The 22,898-nt window shown below is 44.0% G+C and overlaps 4 protein-coding genes across 9 annotated transcripts in view; 1 reads left to right on the top strand and 3 right to left on the bottom strand.

The window, feature by feature from the left end:
* CFAP206 (cilia and flagella associated protein 206) overlaps nucleotides 1-8,257 on the bottom strand; it is a 32,193-nt gene extending 23,936 nt beyond the window's left edge. Inside the window, exon 1 of the mRNA XM_082758335.1 lies at nucleotides 8,135-8,257. The gene's annotated coding sequence lies outside the window, so the exon portion shown is untranslated. The remainder of the gene's footprint in view (nucleotides 1-8,134) is intronic.
* Nucleotides 48-22,898, top strand: part of GJB7 (gap junction protein beta 7) — a 33,184-nt gene continuing 10,333 nt past the window's right edge. The window contains exons 1-2 of one of the 4 annotated variants that reach the window (XM_082758339.1): nucleotides 48-370; nucleotides 3,860-3,985. In XM_082758339.1, the coding sequence (XP_082614465.1) occupies nucleotides 3,893-3,985 (93 nt within the window). In that variant the 5' untranslated portion in view covers nucleotides 48-370; nucleotides 3,860-3,892. Of the gene's footprint in view, nucleotides 371-3,857; nucleotides 3,986-22,898 lie in introns of those variants that run through there. The other 3 variants (XM_082758343.1, XM_082758341.1, XM_082758340.1) reach the window with 3 other exon arrangements.
* On the bottom strand, nucleotides 9,529-18,480 carry LOC309877166 (uncharacterized protein C6orf163 homolog). Of its 2 annotated transcripts, XM_082758337.1 has the most exons (6): nucleotides 18,353-18,480; nucleotides 16,924-16,949; nucleotides 13,798-13,892; nucleotides 13,124-13,231; nucleotides 11,338-11,540; nucleotides 9,529-10,049 (listed from the first exon to the last, which is right to left on the bottom strand). In XM_082758337.1, exons 1-6 carry the CDS (start codon nucleotides 18,451-18,453, stop codon nucleotides 9,551-9,553), a joined length of 1,032 nt encoding a protein of 343 aa, XP_082614463.1. In that variant the 5' UTR covers nucleotides 18,454-18,480; the 3' UTR covers nucleotides 9,529-9,550. The 2 variants fall into 2 exon arrangements, with proteins under 2 accessions (XP_082614463.1, XP_082614464.1); XM_082758338.1 differs by lacking the exons at nucleotides 16,924-16,949; nucleotides 18,353-18,480 and adding an exon at nucleotides 16,089-16,638.
* On the bottom strand, nucleotides 18,433-20,971 carry SMIM8 (small integral membrane protein 8). Of its 2 annotated transcripts, none has more exons than XM_082758344.1 (3): nucleotides 20,718-20,971; nucleotides 19,869-20,034; nucleotides 18,433-18,773 (listed from the first exon to the last, which is right to left on the bottom strand). In XM_082758344.1, exons 1-3 carry the CDS (start codon nucleotides 20,879-20,881, stop codon nucleotides 18,615-18,617), a joined length of 489 nt encoding a protein of 162 aa, XP_082614470.1. In that variant the 5' UTR covers nucleotides 20,882-20,971; the 3' UTR covers nucleotides 18,433-18,614. The 2 variants fall into 2 exon arrangements, with proteins under 2 accessions (XP_082614470.1, XP_082614471.1); XM_082758345.1 differs by having other exon boundaries at nucleotides 19,893-20,034; nucleotides 20,718-20,789.

Here is a 22,898-nt window from a genome sequence, read left to right as displayed (position 1 = left end):
GAATGTTATTGTACTCAGGGCAGGCATGAAATAGCCTCGTGCTTTGTTCCTGCCCTGCACCCCTTGATGCTAATAAAGACAGATATTCCCAGCACCCACATCTGTGGTTATCTAGGGGGTGAGGCAGTCATCGGACTACATTGCTTATAAAAAATTTCCCATCCTGGTAGCTCAGAGCAGCCTTGCAATGAGCTGCAGAAGGGGCTTCTGACCAGCACGTGAAGGAAAAGGCTCTCTCCATATCCCATGAAAGATTTGGGTCTAGCAGGAGGCCTGCACCTCAGGAAAAGGTGCTTCCCTCTTATCCGTCCTGACAGCAGCAGAGTGAACAATTCCACCATGGGGAGCTGAGAAGAGAAAAATGCAACAGGTAAGAGAAATTGGCTACGCATACCTCTTGGGGTGGGGGTGAAATATGCTAAGAGTTGACTGTATATGCGTATAGTAATTCTTCCAAAAGTCTTGTTTGTTAGCTTTCACACTTCTCTGTGCTTGTTCTGGCTTCCCTTGACTCCAGTAGATCAGACAAAACCATGGCAATAGCTTTAAAATTTTAAGTTTCAAGTTTCATTTTAAGTTTTCACCCTTCTGCGTGAATCTTGTGTGCACACAGTGACGTTGCAACATGGTCGCTTCCAGGAGGAAGGAGAAAGAAACCACTACCAAGTACTGTTCAAGCTCTTGCCTCCAGCATAGGTTAAAGAAAGTCGCTCTTAGACTGTTCTCAATCCTTTTAAAAGCCTCCACAGATCCACCACTTCTCTGGTCCACGCACATCAGATTCGTTAGGATAGCTTGCAAGGAAAGGGGAAGGGCAAAGAGTTTTGCCAGCCTCTGTATAAAGTCACACTGATACCAGCTGACATCCAGCTTTTCCAGCACATTGAGGTCAGTATCACGTCTGCAGGACTTTTTACAGGATGGACAATTCCAATTTTTAAAAGTATAGTTCACAAGAAGGTGCTGCAAGAACATAAGCACTAGGAGTCCTGGAAGGAGGTTTGTGGTTGCACATGGAGTATTGCTCACAGTGATAAATCCACACAGCATCTTTGAACTTGGACATGCCTTCATGCCATGAATTGGTTTTACCAAAAGACTTGGCATCCAAGAGGAAAGAGGTTTGAGAGGAACATGTTGAGATCCAAGGAGAGGTCACCACCTACCACCAGCTGCTATCCCCCTGTGGGGTCGTGCTGTGTCTCTCAGGTTTTCCATTCCGCGTCCTGTGGCAGCATCTGGGCTGGTACAGATCAGTAAACTGCAGAAGCACAGATCTTTTTCTCCCACGTAATGCTGCAAGGCAATTAAAATAAAATGTATACTGAGTTTATGTTCAGTGTTCTAAAGCCAATTTTTTACTAGAAAAAAATGCAGATTTAGTATTTGCAGAGGAAAAGCGATTTTAGCAAAGGAAAACAACAACAACAAAACAAGCAGCAGGAACTTCAGAAGCAGCTTGTAGAGCTGAACCCATACTACTCACTTACAAATGAGCCCAGTTCTTTCAAGCAGTCTTTCAGCAACGTGAATGTCCTCTCTCTCTTCCAGCCTTTCAAGCCCCACTCCAAGTCACTCGGCATATTGCTGCTTAGACAGAACCCAGCACAGGAACAGATGAAGCTAAGGCTTTCAGGCTTTTAATATATGAGGAGGTTTTTGTTCAGGAGAATCCCTGAGCAGTGTACGTTCCAGCATCTTAACCTTGAATTTCAAGCTGCAAAGGCGGGGGGCATGTACTGAAAGACTTCTGCTGGTGTGCACAGAGAATCCCAGGCTATTTTCCTCCTGAATGGAACAAAAGGAAGTTTGGCCGTCTTTTTGGCGGCTCTCCAGGCATCCTCTGGAGGGATCACGCTGGTCCCACGTCACGCTGCCAAAGGGCTGCAGCTCCTCATTGTCCTCGCTGAAAGCCCGGCAGAGGACGGTCACCCTGGGGCTCTGTTCGGGACTGGCAAGCCTGCAGGAGCTTGTGTCAGCTTGTGCAGCGCAGGCACGGCTCGAGGTCTCGGTCCCGGGGCTGCACCTCTAATTGACCAGCAATAATCATGTCAGGCATTACGGGTCGTGTCCCCCATCACACCGGGTGGCTGATGGTGCCTGTAGCAGCGCGGGGTTTTCAGCAGTCAGCCAGGAGCCCTCCAGTAGCCTGCCAACGCAGCCGCTTTTGGCAGCAGAGTTAAAGGCACAAGACCTTTCCCTTGGCAGTAAAATCACGAACTCCGAGCTTCCACTTGCAAAGCTCGGCTTACTGAACTGAACCAAGTGCTGCAGCTTTTTCCATCCAGCCACAATGTGAAACAGTTTCTGTCACATGGTTTGTGAGAAGCACGGGAATTTTCTGCTCTTGACTACAGCAATTAGTTTCATCTAGCAGGGTGTGTAGCAGAGGGAACTGCTCACGTTTCTCAGCTCATGAGAAAGGTTCTTCTCATCAACAAATAGTTTTCCAAACCATTTAGGAGCCTTTGTCCAGGAGAGGTAAGCGAGTCATGGATGAAGCACTACCAGTTTAATAACCAAGAGATGGCCATTATTCAGTGCATTTATGTTCTTGAACGTTACTCCATTTCCATTCTCAATTATCTATAGAAAAAAATATTGTTTCTATTTAAGCAGCCACCAAATGAAATAGCTAATATAAGCAGGTGATGGAATAACAGTTTAGCAGCTGCTTTCTGATAGTGACTCAGTGCACTGAGGAACAGGAGAGGCGGCTATTTTTCATTTCCTTGAAGAGCCTCCTCTTTCCCATCACAGGGATGGAGTCTCATCTTTACTTTCTGCTTCCTCGTTATTAGCATCTCACCGCATTGTTTGCGTTGAATGTATTTATAGATCAAAGTCAGAAGTCAAACACACTTATAGTTTGTTTTATTTTCTGCTGGGGAATTTAAGAGTTGCCCTTTAAAGGAAGACACCCGAAGCAGTTCGTTTAAACCTAGCCTCATCCATGCTATTACTCTTGAGTGTTCACTGGCGTGACGTAGTTTCTAGTGGAGAAACAAGTTTTGTAAAACAAACAAAACAAAACAAAAAAGAGTCAATCCCAGAGATGAAAGAGTTTAGGAAGAGCTTACCACAAACATTGCCGCAGCATCCAGCTCTTCTACATTCTGCACGTGGCTGACGATAATGCATAAAACATGCCAGTGAGCATTTACCTTGTTCTCTGTTGAATCAAGAGCAAAGGTCCTGTTTCATTACAAACGCTGTTACATAAATCTGTGTTGTCTAAACTCTCTGCTCCCCCTTCTCAAGAGGAATCGGGTCCCTGAGTCAGTTCACTGCACCACAGCAAACAGCTGGGCCAAAATAAAAGAAGATGGGGAGAACAATAATTTAATAGTTTTACCATGGGGTGCTTTGTTTGGTGAAAATTTAGCCTTACTTGAAGATAACGCTAATGCCTATTTAACAGAGAGTGCGTACTTTTATCATCTGATTCTGAAAGGGAAGGGGAGAAATGTTTCAAACATGTAGCTCCAAGGCCAGAGTTATTTTCCTTGTACAAAACTCATTTTGTGTAAGTGGGGAGAGTCTGTACGAAGAGTTACCCCAAATGATGCTACCTTTAGCACTCCCTTGTAGCCCTGCAGTACCCTGAATGACATTGACAGCCGAGTTTCAGGGCTGGCCCAAGCCAGCGTTGAGATGCTAGCTTTGCCAGTGCTGGGACCTCAAACCTCAAGCCCAGGTCAGAGGTTTGACATACCTGGGATATGTGCACCCTGCCTCTTGTGGGTCAGTGAGTTTGCAGGCCTCTGAGATTTTCTGACGCTCTCCTCTTGTGTTTGCCAGCCACTCTTCATAAAGGTACTCTTTATAAGTACCATAAGCTACACTTCCCTTTTTCTAGGACTGCCCATCTTCATTCAGATAACTTGTGTGCATGTTCAGCCATGACAGCTCCTACGGTAGCCTGGCGAGAACCTCCACAAGTTTCTGCTATGGATTCTTCGCACCTTCTCTGCTGAAGTACCAGGTGAGCAGTACAGATTATTCATTTCTAACACCTTATCTTGCACCCCATCTGTGTTATTGTAAGGACTTCAAAGCAACTTCAGCCTTAGGGTGCCTTAAATATATCACGAGGCAATGCCCAAAAGCAGAAGTGCATTTTTTTTTTTTTTTAATCTAGCTAGACAAAAATTGAGAAAACATTGGCTTTGAGAATGCAGTTACACAAAACCTTCTGTGTTATGGTTTGGTTCCACTAACTAATGAGCTAGTGACAAGACTCAAAGAAGCATTATGATTTTGCAACACCTTTTCAGCGTTGTACCTTCCTCTTCCTCAAACACAAAATTACACAGGACTTTTTTCTTGTGTATCGCATTTCATGGACAGCTTTGACTTAAAGCAAAATTGGCTTCACACACATTCTCTTTGTGTATTAGGAGCACCTCCTGAATACCACTGAGCTAAGCTCTGAAACTAGACAAGATGGTTAAGGAGGCCTTCTAGTTAGTTTACCTGAGTTATCAAGTGCTAGCACCTTAATTCCTCCGTCCTTGCAGCCAGGGAAAGTCGTAAGTCAAGAAGAACAAGTATCTGGCAGTCAGAAATGTTAGACCTTAGAGGAATGTTCAAGAAACACTTTCCAAGGCTATTTAAAGCTATGTCTGTGAACAACAGCTCGTGCAGATCATTTATCAGCTCAGGCAGGGAACACAGGACAATAGGTGTCCTGAGGGTGTTGAGGCAGGCAGCTCTAAAGGTTTAATGCAATTAGATGCTCTAGCCAGGTTACCTTTCAAAGAACTCAGCTCCTCTTATTACAATGACCTTTATTTCAAAACTCTCCAGTTTTCCTTCCCATATAAAAGGAGGTCTTTATAATATGACAATATACGTAGTCATTTTCCTCAAAATATAGGAAAGGATACATGCCAGTAGAGATCATTATTGCTGTTAGAAATGTCCTTCCTAACTGAGAAATGAGATGAAACGTCTAGAAAGTTACCAAGGTGAGGTTCTTCAGCTAGGAGAAGGAGGGCAGCAGACACGTTTTATGGGTGAGATGGAACTGTCTAGTCTGTTGACTCAGAAATAAGCATTTTTTTTCAGACAGACAGACCTAGTATCTTAGAGGAATGTCACAGAAGGGCATTGGGTGCTCAGGGGAACAGCTAAGTGTCTCGTTATCAGAGTCCTTCAGATATAACAACGTTGCAAGATTTTTCTATGTTTCAGGTTGAGGGTCCAGGTCACTGACTTTTAAATCCACATTGAAAATCAGAACTAGGTATAAATCGGGATTATAAACCTCATACTAAAGAGGGATAACCAGAAACATGTCAAAGTAAAGGGACGGTTAACACCTTCAATATGGAGTCAAAGTAGCTCAGATGCTAGCCTCAGATTTAGTCTGTTTGCAGTACTTTACAGGTAAGGAAAACAAAAGAAGAAGAAAAGACAACAGAAAAATCAAGAACAACTGTGGGATGCCATAGATAGCACAGGGAAGGGACTGCACCTTCAGAGGCAGTGGTACCCAGAGCCACACAACTAATCCGGCAGTTTAGAGACTAATCTAGAGACTGATTTAACAAAGACCAAGACAAATTGCTGATGATACCTAGAAAAAGAGCCAAGGTTTGGGCAGGCCACGTCACAGTTGGGGTACAGCAGTTTTATTTACCCTTCTACATGGAATTAGTTCTCTAGCCTTTGTTAGTCGAGCTGCTTATCTGGCTCTTGGTTTGCTCACTGGCCCAAAGAAAGCTCGGGTGATGTGTTAACTGCTAGTCCCACGGTCTGCACTGGAAGAGGCACAGGTTTCCTCACCCTCCAGGCTGTTTCTGTCAGTGTTGTTGGCCCATTTCTCCTTCTAGCAGTTGTCCCTTGGTCACTGTTGTCACTTCCACAGCCCAAACCCTGTTTTAAATACCCCCAAATCACTCATATAATGTCCCTACTGGCTAGCATTAATGCCAGTTCTTCCAGAATCTGCATCTCCCACAGTCACTTGATGCATTTTGTGCTTAGTCACCCAAGTTCCTTTACTCAACCTGTATTTCAACTAGCAACAAACCTAACGCTGAGCTGTTGCTAACTGTAACTAAACACAACAAAGGAAATCACGCCAGTAACTTAAATCTCAGTTACCCTTTTATGTGTGTGTGCACAGGCTGGGTGCATTCGTTCTGCGGTCTGTCCCCTGGGAGGCCTCCTCTGAAGACACTACAGAGCTCTTCTGCAGACCTTTGAGGGGCTAATGAGCAAGATGTCTCCAGTTTAATAATTAGCTGCTTATCAGCCATACTCCACAGCTCCCTGCTAGTTCAGCTGCAGCAATTAGACAGCCCACATTTCAGTCTTTCAGAGCACTGCCATTGGCAGAAAGTTTCACTGTTCCCGAGACACAGAAACGATGGGACTTTCTGGCAATTTCAGACATAGCTTGAATGACTAATAGAGATACCCTGCTGTCTGCATTATTCATTGCAGCTCCCCATTCTAGATTTTGTCTTGTGCACTTGGCCGTCAACATGTGCCATCACCAGTACCCCAGTGCCCAGATGTTATCTGAAAGCTTCTTTATTTGCATCATCCAGGCACTCAAACCCCGTGTATTCATGCCCTCTCTGATTCAGAGTGCAAGTAAAGTGGGCAGTGTGATGTTTCAGTCACTAGTCCTTCTCAAGCAGCAAGAAAACCAGGCCAATGAGCATATATTCTCTCTGCTTCACACAGTAAAAGGCTTCCCTGTGTGTCTGAACTCCCCGTTTTTACTACTTACCCACAGCTCGTGTGCTCACAGATTTCACTAGGTAAGTATCTGACATGCAGGAACCTATGGAGCACCAAAAGCAGGTTTTATTCCTAGTTTACCAGTCACCCATGATAAATATTGTTCCGTGAGTACAACTAGAAGGGAAAAAATCTCATAAACCAGGCTTAGTTAGATACTTCATTTTCTAAAATATTTCAATTAAATACCAAATAGTGTTAATTGCAAATGGTTCTCCAGGTCCAACGCTGATCCTCCTGCTAGCTACCCTGTCTGTCCATTTATACTGCAAAGCTTGGCACTTACACCAAGCTGTGGTTCTTTCCATCTCCACACAGTGCAGGCTTAAAAGGACGCGTTGCTTCTGAGGAGAGCCATCACAATTTCAACTAAACATTTAGAAGCACTAAAAAAAAAACACACATTTTTTGCCTTTCCCAAAAGCTAATGAGAAGCAACACCACTGCCCAACAGGCTGTTATGTGCTGCACATACACTGGTGAGAAAATTCACCCCCAGGGCCTTGGTCTGGTCTGGATGGCCAAGGCTCCCAGGACTGATGTCCCCCCACAGGGTGCCCTGACCACAGGGTGCCCTGACCATGGTGTAGACAGTCCTGGTCTGTACCACCCAATTCACATATCACTACATCCCAGACAGAAGTGGGCTAACCCTACAAGACAGGGCGATTTCTCTCCCCCAGCCCCCTGCTTCTCACGCTGCCTCGTGCACAGACATGCATGCAACCAGCGTGTCTGGTAGCTGGACCAGGCTTACAACCTTACCAGCAAACCTCAGACCTCTCACAGTCTCCTCAGGCACTGGCTTCCATCTCCTGGTTCCTCAGTAGCCAACTTTCAGACCCTCTGTTCCTCTTCAGTATCGGGCCCAGGTTTGCAGCCTCTTGATCACTTGGTGCCTGTACCTCTCATCCTGTTTTTTGGCTAATCTGTCTCAATATTTGCTGGTGATTACGCACTGATTTATGTACCCATGCAATATGCACTCCAGTCTCTCCAGCTGCTGGCACACGGCCCCTGTGATCAGAGGTCCAGGATGACCTCCGTACACACACATGCACACAGGGAAAGTTAGCAAAGGAGTTTAATGAGAAGACAGGGCAGGCTGCACTCATCAGGTGCAGGGCTTGGCCAGGCATGACCAACCTGTTTACATGTGATCAGCGTCGTTTTCCCCCTTATCTCTCTATTTTCCCACCACTTTTCTTCTCCAGAACAACTTGATCTTTTGTTTTGTCCTCTAAAAGTGCCATGGTAAGCCTTATACAATCCCGAGATGCTCTTCCCTACATCCTAAGGAGTCCCACAGCTCCTAGGCAGCACCCACCCTCTCTTGGAGTCTGCAAGGTGCTCCAGAAAGCCTCCCCCATTTACTCACGGTGACAGGTCTCGCTCCTGGTCCGTGGGGATCTGCTGTGTGTGTGAGATGTGCCTCCAGCCAGCTAACCCGCCAGCACTCCCCAGCTTCAGCTATTTCATGGAGCAGCTGCTAGTGCTCCAGTTAGAGTATTTTCGTGGTACGGTTTCAAAAGACTTTTATGTTTATCACACATGTAAATGTTTTTATAAAATCAGTTGAGAGACTTTATGGAGTGTTTCAGGCTGTTGGAGAACTTTGAGATGTAAACAGGAGTTTTATCTCGGGCTCTGAGCAGTTTATGCATTCAATTAGACAACTGTGAAAGCAAGGCTTGGATTCTTTTCATCTGGATTTCAAGAGGAAAAGTGAGCAGCCAGCATTAGCTGTACGGAAGGAGCTTCCACAGTTCTGTGGGGTAAGGTTTTATAGGCAGCTAGGTTGGAAATAGTATCAGAACATGCCAAACATCTGCTCAAAGTGCTTCATGTGAATTAAGCTGTTCCACAACAAACCAGTGACTTCATTTGTCTTTGCTTCTTGGTTTGGTAGAGCGATGGATTTTCACTCAGATTATTTTTTTGTTTTGTTTTCTGGGGTTGTTTTTGAGCATGAGGAAAAGAAGGCTGCACAGATTAGTCTTTTAAATGTTCTATTAAACAAGATGCATACAGATTTCATGGTATTACACTTCATGTCACCTGCAGTAAAGGGGAAGACCGGCTTGTTTTCATTCCTCAGCTCACTCTCAAGGAGTGCTACAGAAGTTCTACATTCATAATGTATTTTTTATGACTGCCAGCTTTCTGTCTTCTCTATTCATCAACACAACGGAGGCGAGCTCTAAACCTGTCCTACCTCACTTCCCTCTAAGTGACAGCTCAAAAATTGTGCAATAATCCACCTGAACAGACAAGAGGATCCACTTTACAGAAGAAGCATGGGTTGGGTCATCTTGCATAATTAATTACAGAAAATTATCAGATTCTCCCAGTGAACCCTCATTCTCACACTGTACTGCCTTGGGCCGTTTTTACTCCTCCAAGTGACCAGGCATGAACGGATCCAGAGATAATGAGTGTTTTTCATTAAAATTGCATAGAATAACCACCATGTAAATCTCATAACAAAAGCCACAAGTGTTCAAAGCTTGTCTGTGTGACTCCATACATCAGTATCCAGGGCAGAGCCACCAGTCCTCAGCCCTAGTGCTGATGCTTCACTACGAGACAGATTTTCTGGACTCTCTTCAGGAAGGAAGGATTCAGTGGGAACCCCCTCAGGTGCTACATGTTCTAACCTCTTCCACAGCATTTGTAAATGAGAGATTAATGGATAATTTTTAAGGCTTATCACTCCTGATTATTTTTCTCTGAATCATTCCAACCACGCTCACGTAATGCACTGAACTGACATGACTTTATTTTTCAGCATCACCTACTTGAAGTTCTCTTTACCCACAGCTGTGAATCTCACACTTCCACTACTCCTTCTCTCACATTCCTTGTCACTTCCCTCTGTTTCTTCTGGGGTGTCCCTCTGCTCCAACGTTGTTCTGAAAGGCAGAATAAAATCCGCTTGTCCAGGGGACAAGTCAGGAAATGTGGCATCAATATACTTTTGAAAAGCTTCTCTTGTTGCTTGTATTTCATTTTCCAGGCTGTCCTTCCACGCTGTCATCTTTTCCAGCTTTTGCATGAGAGTCTTTACCTGTTCTTCTGCTGCTTTCAGCGTAGCCATCACTTTTTCCAGCTCATCAAGATGTAGGATCTCTGCTTCTTTGAGCTGCTTTTCAATCTCAATCTGATTCTCTTTTTGTTTGATGCTCAGGGCAATATTCATCTCATTACATTTTTCTTTGTTTAATTGATCTATTCTCTTACGATACAGTGCCTCAGCTAACAGGCTTTCTTCTTTGAGTTGCTCTAGGTGCTTTCTATTAAAAAAAAAAAAAAAAAAAAAAAGGAAGAAAGGAAGAGAAAAATGGCAGAGAACACCTGCTATTAAATATTATTAAAAAGAAAACAATTTAAGTCTATCCTAAAAACCTTTCTTATTCGACTACAAATATACATGAAATCAGAATTTATGTAACAAAACAGTGTAAAAGAAGGACACTGGTAATAGAGAAGGGTAGCTGGTATCCAGCTGCAGAAGATTCTGTTTCTGCAATTGCCTCCAGTGATATTTTAATCACGATTACTTCCAGATGAAAAATATAACTGAAAGGACTAGTGTTACATGCTTCATTCAGGTCTCTCTTTGAGCTGGCATTTAAGTTCACACTAATTTTCAAATAGAGATTTAGCAGTTCTGCCCCCACGGTAAAAATGCTATCTTGAAGTGAAATCTGAGAGCTGATTTCTAGACTACAGATTCATCCACAATTTTTGATTAGGTTGTCCTGACAACATTTTTGTACAAGCAGGTCAGTAATAAAGGGCAGAATGTATAAGCCAAAATATTACGGGTGCTGTTCACCAGAGCTGGTGTTCTACTAACATGAGAATTAAAGAGGCTAACTAGTTTATGCAGAATGTGATTTCTCTCTGCCAGGAAGGGCAGGTGTTAATAGTGAAAATGAAGGTACTATGAAGGTACTATGTAGTGGATCAAAATTTGAGTGTGACTCTGTCCAGACAAAGTAAAAAAAAAAAAAAAAAAAAAAAAAAAAAAAAAAATCTTAAAATGGAACACTCTGGAAGAACCAATCTTTTCACTATGAAACTATAGTTATTTTGTCATTTGTGCTCTCAAAAATGAAATGCATTCATTTTTGTGTATTGGGGTGTATTACTATTACAAAATCAAAACTGTTTGATTCACAAAACTTTTTCTATATTTGTATATCCTGCTCCACCCTGCAGATCTCCTTAGAAACACTTTTTTTTCCCCTCCAGTTTTGCACAGTTGTCAAGAATGGCACAACAGGCACATGACCCATTTCCAATTGACTGCAAATGAGATATAAAAAGCAAAACTTTGGGGTCCTCAATTTGATTTAGGATACTTGCATTTAGGAATAAAAATACGTTTCACTTTTACATGGAGTCAGTGAGGCAGAGAGAGCCTAGGACTCTTGCTAGTCACTTGATAGTTCCAAGTAGCTTTTTTTTTCTGAAGAGTCTATTGATCTTTTCCTAGAAGACCTGCTACACTGATGAATTTTTTGTTGTTTCCTTTAGCACATCCACCAGCCGAGTCAGGGGAAACACTAAGAGCACCTGTGCTGCCTGGCTGCTTCGTTCAGTGCCGCCTCCCGCTCCTGCTTCCTGGCTTCTGCCACCGCTTGAATCTTCTCCTGCGCGCACTCCATCAGGGCACACCGCAGCCTGTGCGCCATGCGCTGCTCTGCAGCTTCGGCCTCCCTCCTCTGCTGCTCCTCCATGTACTGCTGCATCTCTGCCTTCGCCTTCCTCACCGCTTCCTTGAGTAAAGTGAAAAGTAGGTGTGAGCGACAGGATTGTTCAGTCGTCTTCAAGCAAAGCCCGGCAGAACAACAAACAGCCTTCAGGGAAACATTACAGGGCAAGTGCAGTGCCTCGTTGCAGGGTCTTAGCTTACGAGTGGCCAGAGCTTAGTCAGCAGCTCAGGATTGTGGTGTAACAGGGGTAACAGTAACTAACATACTGCAATACATGCAACCCCAACATTTGTTGGGGCTGTTTTTTAAATGTTTTTAAACGTTTGGGTATCCTTATGACTGCCTGGTGCCAGATCTGGAAGTGAAAACTGCCATTTTAGTACCATGCTTTCCACAAAGCTTCCCAATTTCATGCCCTCTGCTTCCACGCAGCCCCCCTCACCACATCAGTCCCATTGGATATCTGCGTAACACCTTGCTTGGCATTACTAAGTGCTTCTCTGCATCTTTGATCTCCAGCAAACAGGGCACTAACGCTCTTGCTCTGTCCTTAAGAGCATCATTCCACATCATTCATGAGTTCAGCTTAAGGCACTAAAAGGCACTGATAGATTTTTTGTTTCAGCTGTAGAATTCTGCCTCTGCTCTGCACTTGTACTGTTTGTATGGGAAAAAAAAAAAAAAAAAAAAAAAAGCTCATGTTCAGACCCTGAGCACTCAGGTCTGCAAAGATATGTAATAGGCTTATGGCAAGTAATTGAATGGTTAAACACGAGGAACCCAGCCTCTGCCAACTATTGTTGGCAAGTGCTGTGACAGCAAAAGACAGAGCTGCCTTGGAAAGCAGCTCCATAAAAAGAACTCTGCCAGAAACTTCAGACCACTGTAAACCTCGCTGCTTTTGCTCTTGAAATGCCGAGCACACTGCTTTGACTGTCTGCAGCATAAACAGCTAGCTGTTTAGAAACTTGCACACGATAAAATTGCGAAGGAAAACGCTCCAGTGAGCGATTCCCTGGGGGCACTTCATCCACTGGCAGGTGCTGAGCAGTGTCTGGCCAAGGAGCTCGTGGATGCTGTGTCTTTGAGTCTTCTCTCAGACACCCAAAGAGCCATATAAAGCATGTGCTAAGTGTATATAGAAATATAAAGCTGCACTTGGTGTGCTTAATTTAGAAATATACATATGCTAGCAGTTTTCCTTCTCCTCCGCACCATTTAGGCTCCAAGTTCAGTAAATCAGATAAATATCTAGCTTTACAGGTACAAAGCTTCAGAACAGAGTTAAAGTTAAGCCTGTATTTAACTGCCCTTTAACAGGCACCTCATCAGCTTAAGCAGCTAGAGCCGTATGGGGAATTTCCAATAGGGCCCACAAACTTCATTCAATTACAGAAAAAAGTGAAACATGCTGAAAGTGAACTAAAAATCCAGCCAGCCCAAGCTGGCACAAAGGAAACCCAGTCATCTTTCAGGCCAACCACTTCACCTGACGTTGGAGTTCAAATCTCAAATGAATGAAGGTCTTGGGTATGGCAAGCATAAGAAATACGTATATTTTAACGTGGAATGACATTCCTGGTTGTCAAAAATGATTTTGTCATGATGGCTACTTCCGAGGTAATAAAAAGCAAAGCAGTTCATACCCTTATTTCCTTTCCAAGTTTTTGTTTAAGGTCTTGTACAAATGTATTGTGGTTAGCGGCTGCCTCTTTGAGAGCTTTATCCACTGCATCTTCTTTGTGCATTTCAGCCTTTAAAAGAAGTTATTATGTAAGTATAGCTGCTCGTGCTCTACTAATGTCCTATTAAGATAAAGCAGAGGTTATGTAATCAATAGTTCTGTATTTTCTCTTTAAAAAATCAGGGCAAGTTAAATTTAAAGCCAGACAGCAAAGCGCATTTTGGCCCCTCTGGCAATTTAATAAGAGCATCTCATTTAACATTTTAACATCTTGTTAAAAATGTGCTCAACAGCAATAGCATTGAGCTGCCACCATACGTACGTATAACACAAAGGGCAGTTTCAGAGTCTTACACAGCACTGTGGGGAACAGCGTTACCAACCATTAACTTTTGTGCTTTTTAAAGGCCATTTTCTGGCCAGATGTAAAATTTGGTGTTGATTCAGAGTAGGCTTTGTTGGGATCAGAAACTGGGGAAATATGTGCACAGAGAAATCTGTGAGCAAAGGATGAGCAGAAATTAATGACAGCTCTGTAGGAGTGACCTCAGAGGTCTCTATTAACTGTCCTTATGCTAGAGCAATTATTCCAAAACATCGTTGTCATTTAAATGACAATGGTGCAATTTAATTTACCTGAGACCAAAGTTCAGCTTTCATTTTTTCGATGCGCTCTTGTATCTCTGTTTCCTTCCTTTCATGCTGCTCTTGTTGAATGCTCGCTCCAATCTCTGTACAACCAACAGAAGCGAATCATGCTCAGTAAACAAATGGATGCTGAAAACTCTGCCCTGGCCCCTTTGGTCCCACAGATAAACACCACAACACTAAAAGGCTGAAACCCAAGCACTTTCATTTCACATATATTTATGTACTGGTAAATATATTATTGCTTGTGTAGTTCCACAAATGTAATTATAGAAATTTGGCTTTAACAAAGGGCCTTGCCCATGGGGTTAGGATAGGAAACACAAAAAGACTTAGGTCCTTGGCACAGGACTTCAGAATAATTCAGTCTTCTTTCTGAAGGTGCTAATTTGAACTTCTCAAAGCTGAGGAAGGTGCTCAGGTGCCTTCGTGCCACTCCTTGGGGCACATGACAAATATTCCTAGGTGGACATTTTTTGGGTGTTTGGAACAGGGCATGCACATACAAAACTCCTTCTCTGTCTTTGAGGCTGCTGTGCTCATGCAAGACAAGACCCAAGGAAGACCAAGTGCTGCGGGAGCACAGTGAATCCCTTCTGCAAAGGGGGACTGGAGCAGCATGGAAGCGTGCCAAGCTGCTTCACAGGGTCCAAAACACCAACTGCTTCCTTTAATATAGATGGAGTCTAAATAAAATAAATACCAGCACCACCATCTCTTGCTGCAGACACACTATGAAAGAAAGTAGGTAGCTCTTCTAACGTATTCTAAAGAATGGTCTTCAGCACTGGTGGTTGCCCCCCAGAGGAGAAGCTGCTGCAGAGGGAAGTGGGTAAAGTTGACTTTCTGTAACCCCAAACTCCCCCCCAAAAGTGGGATTTCAGATCCTCCCCTCCTACTCGGTGCCTGGCCTGAGCACTGCTTTGGATCCCATTCTCCGTGCTTAGTGGAGCTAAGAGTCACATACTGTTACCCTGCGTTATTAGAAGAACGAAAAAGCACCAGAGCCACGAGACCAAGCTCTCAAACAGCTACTGGAGGGCTGAGTCTTGACATCAGTCTTCTTCCCCACTCCACTTCTTGGGTGGGCAGAGCCCTTTTGTGGAGCTCACATGAAGCACACGCGGAATGGCAGCAGGATGGGGCACAGGGGCCAAGTGACTGCAATCAGCAAACTGAACAAGTCCAACAAGGCAGAAACCTTACCGAGCATGCTGGGCCCTGCCTGCATCGCTTTGCCCCAGTCCGATACGCTAAGCAGCAGCGAGAAAATAACCTAAGAAGACTTTCTGTGGCCTTCTGCATGTGGTTTACGTTGTGTATGTCAACACAGGGCTGAGGATTTGTCTCCTGAGGAATGTCCGGCATTCACCCAGTCCCTGGGGCTCTCAGCACACGGATCGATGATTTCTTGGCATTGTTTAAAGCACAAACCAAGCATACTCCTCGTGCACCACACGGTGATTAAAATGCACAATATAATTTCTACAAAACTTTACACCAGTGATCAGAAACCTCTAGGATAATTCGGCATAGCGTATGAAGGTGCTGCAGGCTCCTGTTAGATCCTCAGACATGGGACTCCCGCCACACGCTTCCCCTCCTCATTTTGTGGTGCCAGAAAAATCAACCCGCAGCTCTGGAGCGTGTTCCTATCAGCACAGCATGCTTCGGAGAGGTTTGTCAGCTGCTTACCTCTTTCCAAAAATTAAGACAATAATTATGCTTATTTTTATTTTTCAAGTTGTGCAATGTGTAACAGAAGACGGAGATTTAGGATAACTATGCTAAAACTAGCAAGATGAAGGATATTTTTGGTCCTTATTCCATCAAAACTCTTTGTTGACTTAAATACAGTTTGAACCTGGGCTCTTTAGAGGCTCAAGCGATGGTCAGCTGCCAGAATCAGGTGTGAGAAGTTAGGAATCGGGTTTAAACATCCCAGCTGTGTCCTGTTGAAAGATGAGGGGATGATCTTTGCAAATGCCAGACAGGCGTAGTTCTTTCCAAAGTATGTGAGCTTTGAAAAACATTTGCAAAGTCTTACAGCGAATTCTGTTTTGCACCTCATTATTCACAAATCTGAGTGCGTTCATGCACCACAGGACAGCTGACCCCGCCTCCCTCTGAACACGCAGCATTTATTTATGTTCAGGAGGTCAGTGCAGTTTCCTTACCAAGATTCAGGTGCCTTCAGGACTCTCAACAACACGTGGATACTGCCACACTTGGAGTTTTCCTAAATCTGAGCTCGCCAGGAAAGGAATTCAGAAACTCACCCAGTATATCACGATGAGTGTAATACCGTGTCCTGAAGGGCTTATACTCCCGGATCCGATCAAAAGTGGCGTTAGAAGGCGGCGGTGGTATTATTTTTGAACATACAGCGCAACAAACAAAAGACTCCAGATCCGGACTTCTAATCATTGTGGTGTTCTAAGATCTTTCTGTAACACACTCACGAAAACGCCAGGGCTCTGCTCCAGAGAGATCTCTTGCTTGCAGGCGAAACGCTTCTTGTTGCTACAGACAACACGCAAACCAGAGAAGGGAGACAAATCACCGGCTGGTGTTTTGTATTATACGAAGCTTTTGCCTTCAGATTCAGACTCGCGCATGCTGAGAGCTCGGTGGCAGGCGGGTGCTGCAGGCAGATGATGAGGGAGGCTGGTATGAGGTGACCCCTTTCAGCCCCGAGGCGTAGCAACTGTTACCAGGCGGGACTCGGTGCTCACAAAGCTCCGGCAGCGGGCTCAGGCTCTGTAGTGCCTTTTTTCGTTGTCGAATTTCCACGATTCCTGAACAAACCGTGTCCTCGGAGGAGGTTTGAGGAGCAGAAGAACAGCCACTGCTTCAGATGTTTTAATCATAGCGTGTTGTTGCCCTTACTGGTAAAGATGTGAAAGCAGAGATGATGAGGGACTGGCAAAAGCTGAAAAAGCCTCTGCCCAGGAAATCATTTTGTTGCAGTTCCTGTCAAGCCAGCTATCATGCCTTGTAAATATTTATTGCTATACTGAAAACTAAATTCAGAATCAGGGAGAAAACAGAGAAAACAAGGAGAAAACAGGGAGAAACAGGGCAAAAGAGGCTGTATCAGTGCTGTTTACTTACCCTCCAGATGCATAAGGGGAACTGTCCTGTTAAAGTGAACAAATTGTTACTGATGTAGTTTTGTTTGGTGTATTTTTTTCACTTAAATCCCAATTCACACACAGTTTTTATGTGCATAAATAGCATTAAGAGTCACCTGTGCAACAGCTACCACAAATAAATACAGAGAAGATACTTGAAAATATGAACAAGTCTCAATATTAATCCTTCCTCCAGTCTGGCCACCAAACATACAAGACTCGTGAATTTTAATGATCTGAAGGGAGCTAAAATCCTGTGTAACCCTTTTTACAAGGCTATTTGTAATGATCCATCACATCCTACCCCCAAAAACATATTTTACAGGTTATGCAGAGCATCTGATAGTTCTGGGTATTTAATCAATTTACCAGGAAATTCTTTCACCCATCACAAGGCAGGTAGTCTGCTCACCTGCAAGCCTTTGGATATGTCCCAGAGCCTTGCTGTTGTGATGTTTCTAGGCTCACGAAGGGGAATATGCTTTTAAAGGCTGCAAAATGCTTTTATACAGCTTCATCAAAGGCAGAGCTCACTTCCCTTCCTGCGAGGGAAGCAGCTAAACCAAGGCCAAGCTGAACTTTGGATACCGATAATTATAAAACATGGGCAGGAAGAAAAACAGCGAGGCTCAAAACAAAGGATTTAGATGGAGACAGAGAAATCCCACAGAGCTACCGCTGTACCTCAAGGCAGCCGGTCACCTTTTTGTTATCTTCAGTTAAAAAAAAAAAACACAACACAAACAAACCACTTTCCAAACAAAACAAAACAGAAACAAGTCCCAGAACAGGAAAGCAGATGCCCTTCACATCTTCTTTCTTCTTTGGCCTGACAGAAGCCACCTTGGCCAGAAGGGTTCAACAAGGAGGACTCTCGAGTTCTTGGCCACCTGTGGTGACGGTGTAAATAAGAGTTGCTGAACGGAAAAAACGCGACCAGAACAGTAGTAAGGGTGTGAGGTGGAAAGGGCCCGGCCTGGCACGCAGCCTCCCACCACGTGCTCTGCCTAGGAAGCTTCTGACACACCGACGTCGCTGGAGAAGCGAAGAAGGCCTCAACGCTGCAGCAGGAAAGTACCCACCCGTACAGTTGGCTCAAGGCGAAGGGAAGCAGGAAAGCTCATGCTGGGCAGCCTCACGTGCTAAGGAAACACCACAACTACTACCTTCCCTGCAGCCACCCTCACAGAGGCACCATTTGATAAAGATCTCTATCAGATCTCTCTTGCTTTAGAATTATTTTACTTTTAGCACTGCCATTATCAACTGTCAGCAGGTCAAGAGACCAACTTTTGCTTTTCACACAGTGCACTATATCCTCGTGCTTAAAAAATAAAAGACAAAGCCCCGCTTTCACTTAAGGAAAGAGAAATGACTTGAACCATTATATGAATTTATGAGGCATTTACCAGTCTAGACTGCACATCCAAGTTAATCGTGTCTCTTCTAACATACTGTGGAGATTGCAGATGACAATTCTTAAAACCAGTTTTATGTGTGTGTATATCATAATTACAATTTATTTGTACAGGCGCAGTATTTTATAATGGCACCTCAATTGGATTAAATGCCAACAGAGATATTTAAGCATTATTTTAGTGGGGAGATGAAAAAACAGTAGTTGCCTCGAAAAGTTCTGTGAACACTTTGCTTCTTTCCTTCCTTACGTCATCAGTCCCACTTGGAAGTTTTCCTCCTCATGTATCTGGACCCCTCACTGTCGACTGCTTCATAGAGCTCCTTTTTATTCTCTGCTGTTGCGTGCAAGTAACCAAGGTAGGCCACGCAGAGGGTAATTGCTACGAGCCCGAATGCCATCACAGGTTTGTTCTGACAAGAAAAAAAAAAATGCATTTTAAATTACATTTTTCATTCACCACAAACATTACGTTCTTCAATCTCAGCTTACAAATCAAAGAGTGAACTACTGTGATGTCTGCAACAATTACCATGCCTTCCTTCAGACTACTCCAAATGGCTTTGATCAGCAGCAAGAAGAGAGACACAATTTTCACAAGGCACAAGGAATTCCCTCTGAAAAAAAGAGGGCTCTCCATTTCTGGAACATCCCAGAACATCCCACTGCCAGTGCACAGGTCCCTGTGCTGCTTGAGCATGGATGAACTAGCCACAGCCAATTTCTAAGGGTAACTACTACAGACCTCTACCAGAATTTATCTGGATATACTGCTGGGACAACACACTCTGCTCCTGCCAAGTAACCTTGATTACATTTCTCTAGAACAAATCACTTATCATCACCAGATCTGTTATTACGTGCACAAAATTTCATCAGAGCTAACAATACTAGTAGATTTTCTAACAGCACAGAACCAGGTGACTCAGTCCAACAAAATGTGTGAAATAACTTATGCTACCTCTGGTCAACCAAGATGAAACTGACTATTTTACAAACAATTAAATTAACTCATTTAATAAATGAAAGAAAAACTGCATATACATAGACGGTAATAGAGTTTTATGAAGGATATAAGAAAGCGCACCAGAATTTTGGATTCCTGAAACTTTTGGCATATTAAAAACAGAGAAAAAGAAAAATCCAAAATAATGAAAAGCTACCCAAAAGCCCCTCCTTTCATATCAAAAAGTTTCCATTTTCTAATTTCTTCCTTTTCAAATATTAAAAAGGACTGCTGTGACTTAACCCGTCAAATCACGAGTAGTGACAAATTATTTTCTTCCTGAAGTAACTCAACTAGGTACTAAATAATCAGACAACGTAACAGTGAAATAAAAGCTGGAATAAACAATGCAAATTCTGGGCTCTTAACAATCAGAGTGGAAAAAAAGCAAAAATATTTTTAGTTTTGTTACTGGGTGGTTTGCATAACAAGAGAGTTATATAATGCACAAAGCACTGCGATTATTATTTTAAAGCAAACATGTCTCTCTAAGCACATTTACTTTCTCTCCGAATAAGCCTCTTACAGGTTTGATGAAAAGCTCGGGGTTCACAGCTCGGAACAACATAGTTGTCTGAACACCCCTCAATCCTGGATTCCTCCCTTTGGGTTTTTCATTCTCATTCAGAGGTTTACTGGAAGACATTGTAATTGATGTTGAACACTTCCTAAAAACAGAACGAAAAATAAACGTCATTTGCATTTTAGAAATAATAATAGAAATACACTGAGCATGACTGCTCACTCTGCTTAGCTTGTCTTCTTCCACTGTGAATTTTAATTTGTTTACGTAATACTGACTGCTTCTGGTGTTAGGTCTAAGATTCCCTGCTTAAGCACACTGATTTTCAATCTTGTCAAATTTGCACATCCTAAAACACACCTCTGGCAGCGTGTAGTTTTATATACTAAATGCATGCCTGGGCTTGTTTTTGTTTCTTACCTTTGGCTAACGCGTTAGCTACCTGCACCCCTAGCACCAGCCTACAAAACACAGTCCGAAAGAACCTTGAAAGAGCTTTGCCACGAGAAACAGTGTCATGGCAGATTGTTTTATTTTTTATTTTTTTAATCTCACGGGTGACAGGACAGCCGGTGTGGGGCCACCCCAGCGAGGCAGCCAGCCCCCCCCCCCCCCCCCCCAAGGAGCCCCCGGTCTCATTTCCAAGCACAAGGGCACGTCAGACTCGGCGAGAGGCCACCACCAGACCCTCGGCCAGGGTCTTCTCAAGAAAAATAAATAAATAAAATAATAAAAACCCTGTTGGAAGCGACGCCCCTCAGCGCCCCCTCACGCGGCGCCGGGCGGCCGTTAACGGCCACCTCCCCCCGCCCTTCCCCCACCGCTCACCTCCCGCCGCTGCCGGGGCCCTCCCGGGGCGCGGGGGGGGGGAGCGGGGCGCGCATGCGCGCTCGCGCCCCCTGCTGGGCGGAGGCCGCCCCGCGTCCCCTGAGGGCTGGGGGGGGGGGACACACAAAATGGCGGCCCCAAACCCTCCCCAAATTCCCTTCCATCGCCCCGATCAGGAATCACACGTGCCTCTGGAAGTGCAGTCCGTCTGAGCAGGAAAAAAAAATTAATAAAGTTTTGATTAAAGCTTCCCCTTTCTGTTATTTGGATCCACAATTTAGATTTTGGGCACCCCAGTGCACTGCGCTGCAGTGTTTTGTTAAAATTATCCATATTAAGCTTCCATGGTGAAAATAGGCAGGCAGAAATGCAGTGTGATGCTTAACATTGAAGTTTTGGTATCAGGAGAGAATTCAGTGGTTAATATCTGTGTTTTCTGTCAACATTTAATTCACAACATACCATCTGCTAATCTCATAGCTATTGTTTTGGCACCATATGCCGCACAGCTGATTTTGTTCAGAAACCACTGAGTAGAAAAAAAAAAAGTCACTCTGAGTGAAGATGATTGCTCTCACTTGTTTTGGTTCATGTGTAATTTAAAGAAGCTAATACCAAGTTTTAACATGACCCTTGTGTTTTGGGGGGTATCTTGCTTTCTTGAGGTAAATCAGAGTTTTTACAGTACTGCAGGAGACATTCTGCATAGATCTCCAAAGTAATCGACACGTTTTACGTGGGGACACAAAACTTTTACATCGCCACCATGAGACATGCTCCCTTATCAGCACATGCACCCCTTCACAGCAGGTCACGCCATTGACTGACCGCATCCATGCAGATAAAACTCCTGTCTCAAAGTCAGCCTGGGCCATTATAATATTTTCCAGGTCGTGGTAGGATGGGTTTATGCCAGAAAGTGCAGCCACTTGGCCATGCAGACAGATTGTTAGGCTGCTGGTACTTCTCTGGCGCTTCCCATCTTTCCTATAAGGGGCAGGTAGGTCCCACAGACATCGCTGATGGGGGAAGAAAGCACACACTGTACCAAGAACACCTCTGACTGGAGGGAAAATGTTCTCCATAGGATGAGTTTTGGGATGAAGCATTATGCATACAAAGAGAGGGGCTGAGAAATGGGGTTGGGCTTTGGTGTGAGTGCTGGTGCTCAGCATGCATTATGCAGGTGCTGAATATCCAAATTAGCTCTGCAGTGGAGGGAGGCTCGGGCTGCTTGCTGTTTCTAGTTTTGCTCCATGGCTGTGGAAAAGTGTTTTATTTTGTCTGCAGTGTGAATATTATGTTGGTGTATGACACTTCAGGAAGCTGAAAAGCTCTGTCCATCAATGCTTATAAAGTTGTCTGGCATCTTTTTTTATAGAAGGTGTTCTTTAAAGGGTAGAACTGTAAACATCTGTGGTATTTCTGAGTCCTTACAAGTCAGCCATCATCTTATTATCTGAGTATCTCTCCTGTAAAGTCAACGCACACACACAAAACCCTCCTTTTCAAAATCCAAGGCTGTTACTGAGATTTATTTTCCTTTTAAGCGAATTCCTTCGGGATTTCGCTTTCGCTATTGTGCTGTGTGCTGTGGCCATTCAGAACTTAATAGCAGCTCCTGCTTTTCCCGAGACTCGCATCCCCTTATCGTTTGAGCCGCAGAAGTCTCTGTGGAGGACAGAAGGGATCTGATAGCGCAACCCGCAGACATGGTTAGCATGCAGTAGCCAGCCTAATGCAGCACTCGGCACGGCGGCCTGCGCCTTTGCTGATTCACCTCACAGCTCCTACTCCTTTCAAGTGCCACACAAAGGGGAGAGCTCTGCGCTGTCTTCCAAATGAAGATAGGATGCCTCAAGCTGCCGATAAGCTTCGCCCTGTTTTAGAGACACACGGCTACAGATCTGCCAGGGACACAGAATTCTTCCTTCTGTATAAACACTGGGACTTCAGCACGGGTGTGACTTGCAGAGAGAGGCAATTTACACCATGAATTTGTTAGGATTTTTATACGTGACTGAGTACTGTGTAAATGCATGCCTGTTTTGCCTGCTTTTTGCAATGTTTTAGACACTGTGAGTTTATATTTTAATTAGAGCTGGCAATTGGGACCTTTTTTTTTTGTCAGAAAAAGCTAAACAAGTCTGGAGGAAAGGACAGTGGGTGGGAAGGAAAAAA

The sequence above is a fragment of the Aythya marila genome (genome assembly GCF_965140915.1).
Source record: "Aythya marila genome assembly, chromosome: 3".
NCBI classification, from domain to species: Eukaryota; Metazoa; Chordata; class Aves; order Anseriformes; family Anatidae; genus Aythya; species Aythya marila.
The sequence above is the reverse complement of the archived record's forward strand: the minus strand, read 5'-3'. Positions and strand labels throughout refer to the sequence as shown.

Bases quoted from the DNA above. Each gene is read 5' to 3' on its own strand.
- LOC309877166 (XM_082758338.1), bottom strand. From the start codon at position 16,236: ATGATTAGAAGTCCGGATCTGGAGTCTTTTGTTTGTTGCGCTGTATGT. The intron at 13,232-13,797 runs GTAAATTAAATT...CTTCTTTTAAAG, and splicing joins AAGCTGAACTTTGGTCTCAG to GCTGAAATGCACAAAGAAGA. The intron at 10,050-11,337 runs GTGCTCTTAGTG...TTTTTTTAATAG, and splicing joins GAAGCAGCCAGGCAGCACAG to AAAGCACCTAGAGCAACTCA.
- SMIM8 (XM_082758344.1), bottom strand. From the start codon at position 20,881: ATGGAAGGGAATTTGGGGAGGGTTTGGGGCCGCCATTTTGTGTGTCCC. The intron at 20,035-20,717 runs GTGAGCGGTGGG...TTCTGTTTTTAG, and splicing joins GGCCCCGGCAGCGGCGGGAG to GAAGTGTTCAACATCAATTA. The intron at 18,774-19,868 runs GTAAATGTGCTT...TTTTCTTGTCAG, and splicing joins GAGGCTTATTCGGAGAGAAA to AACAAACCTGTGATGGCATT.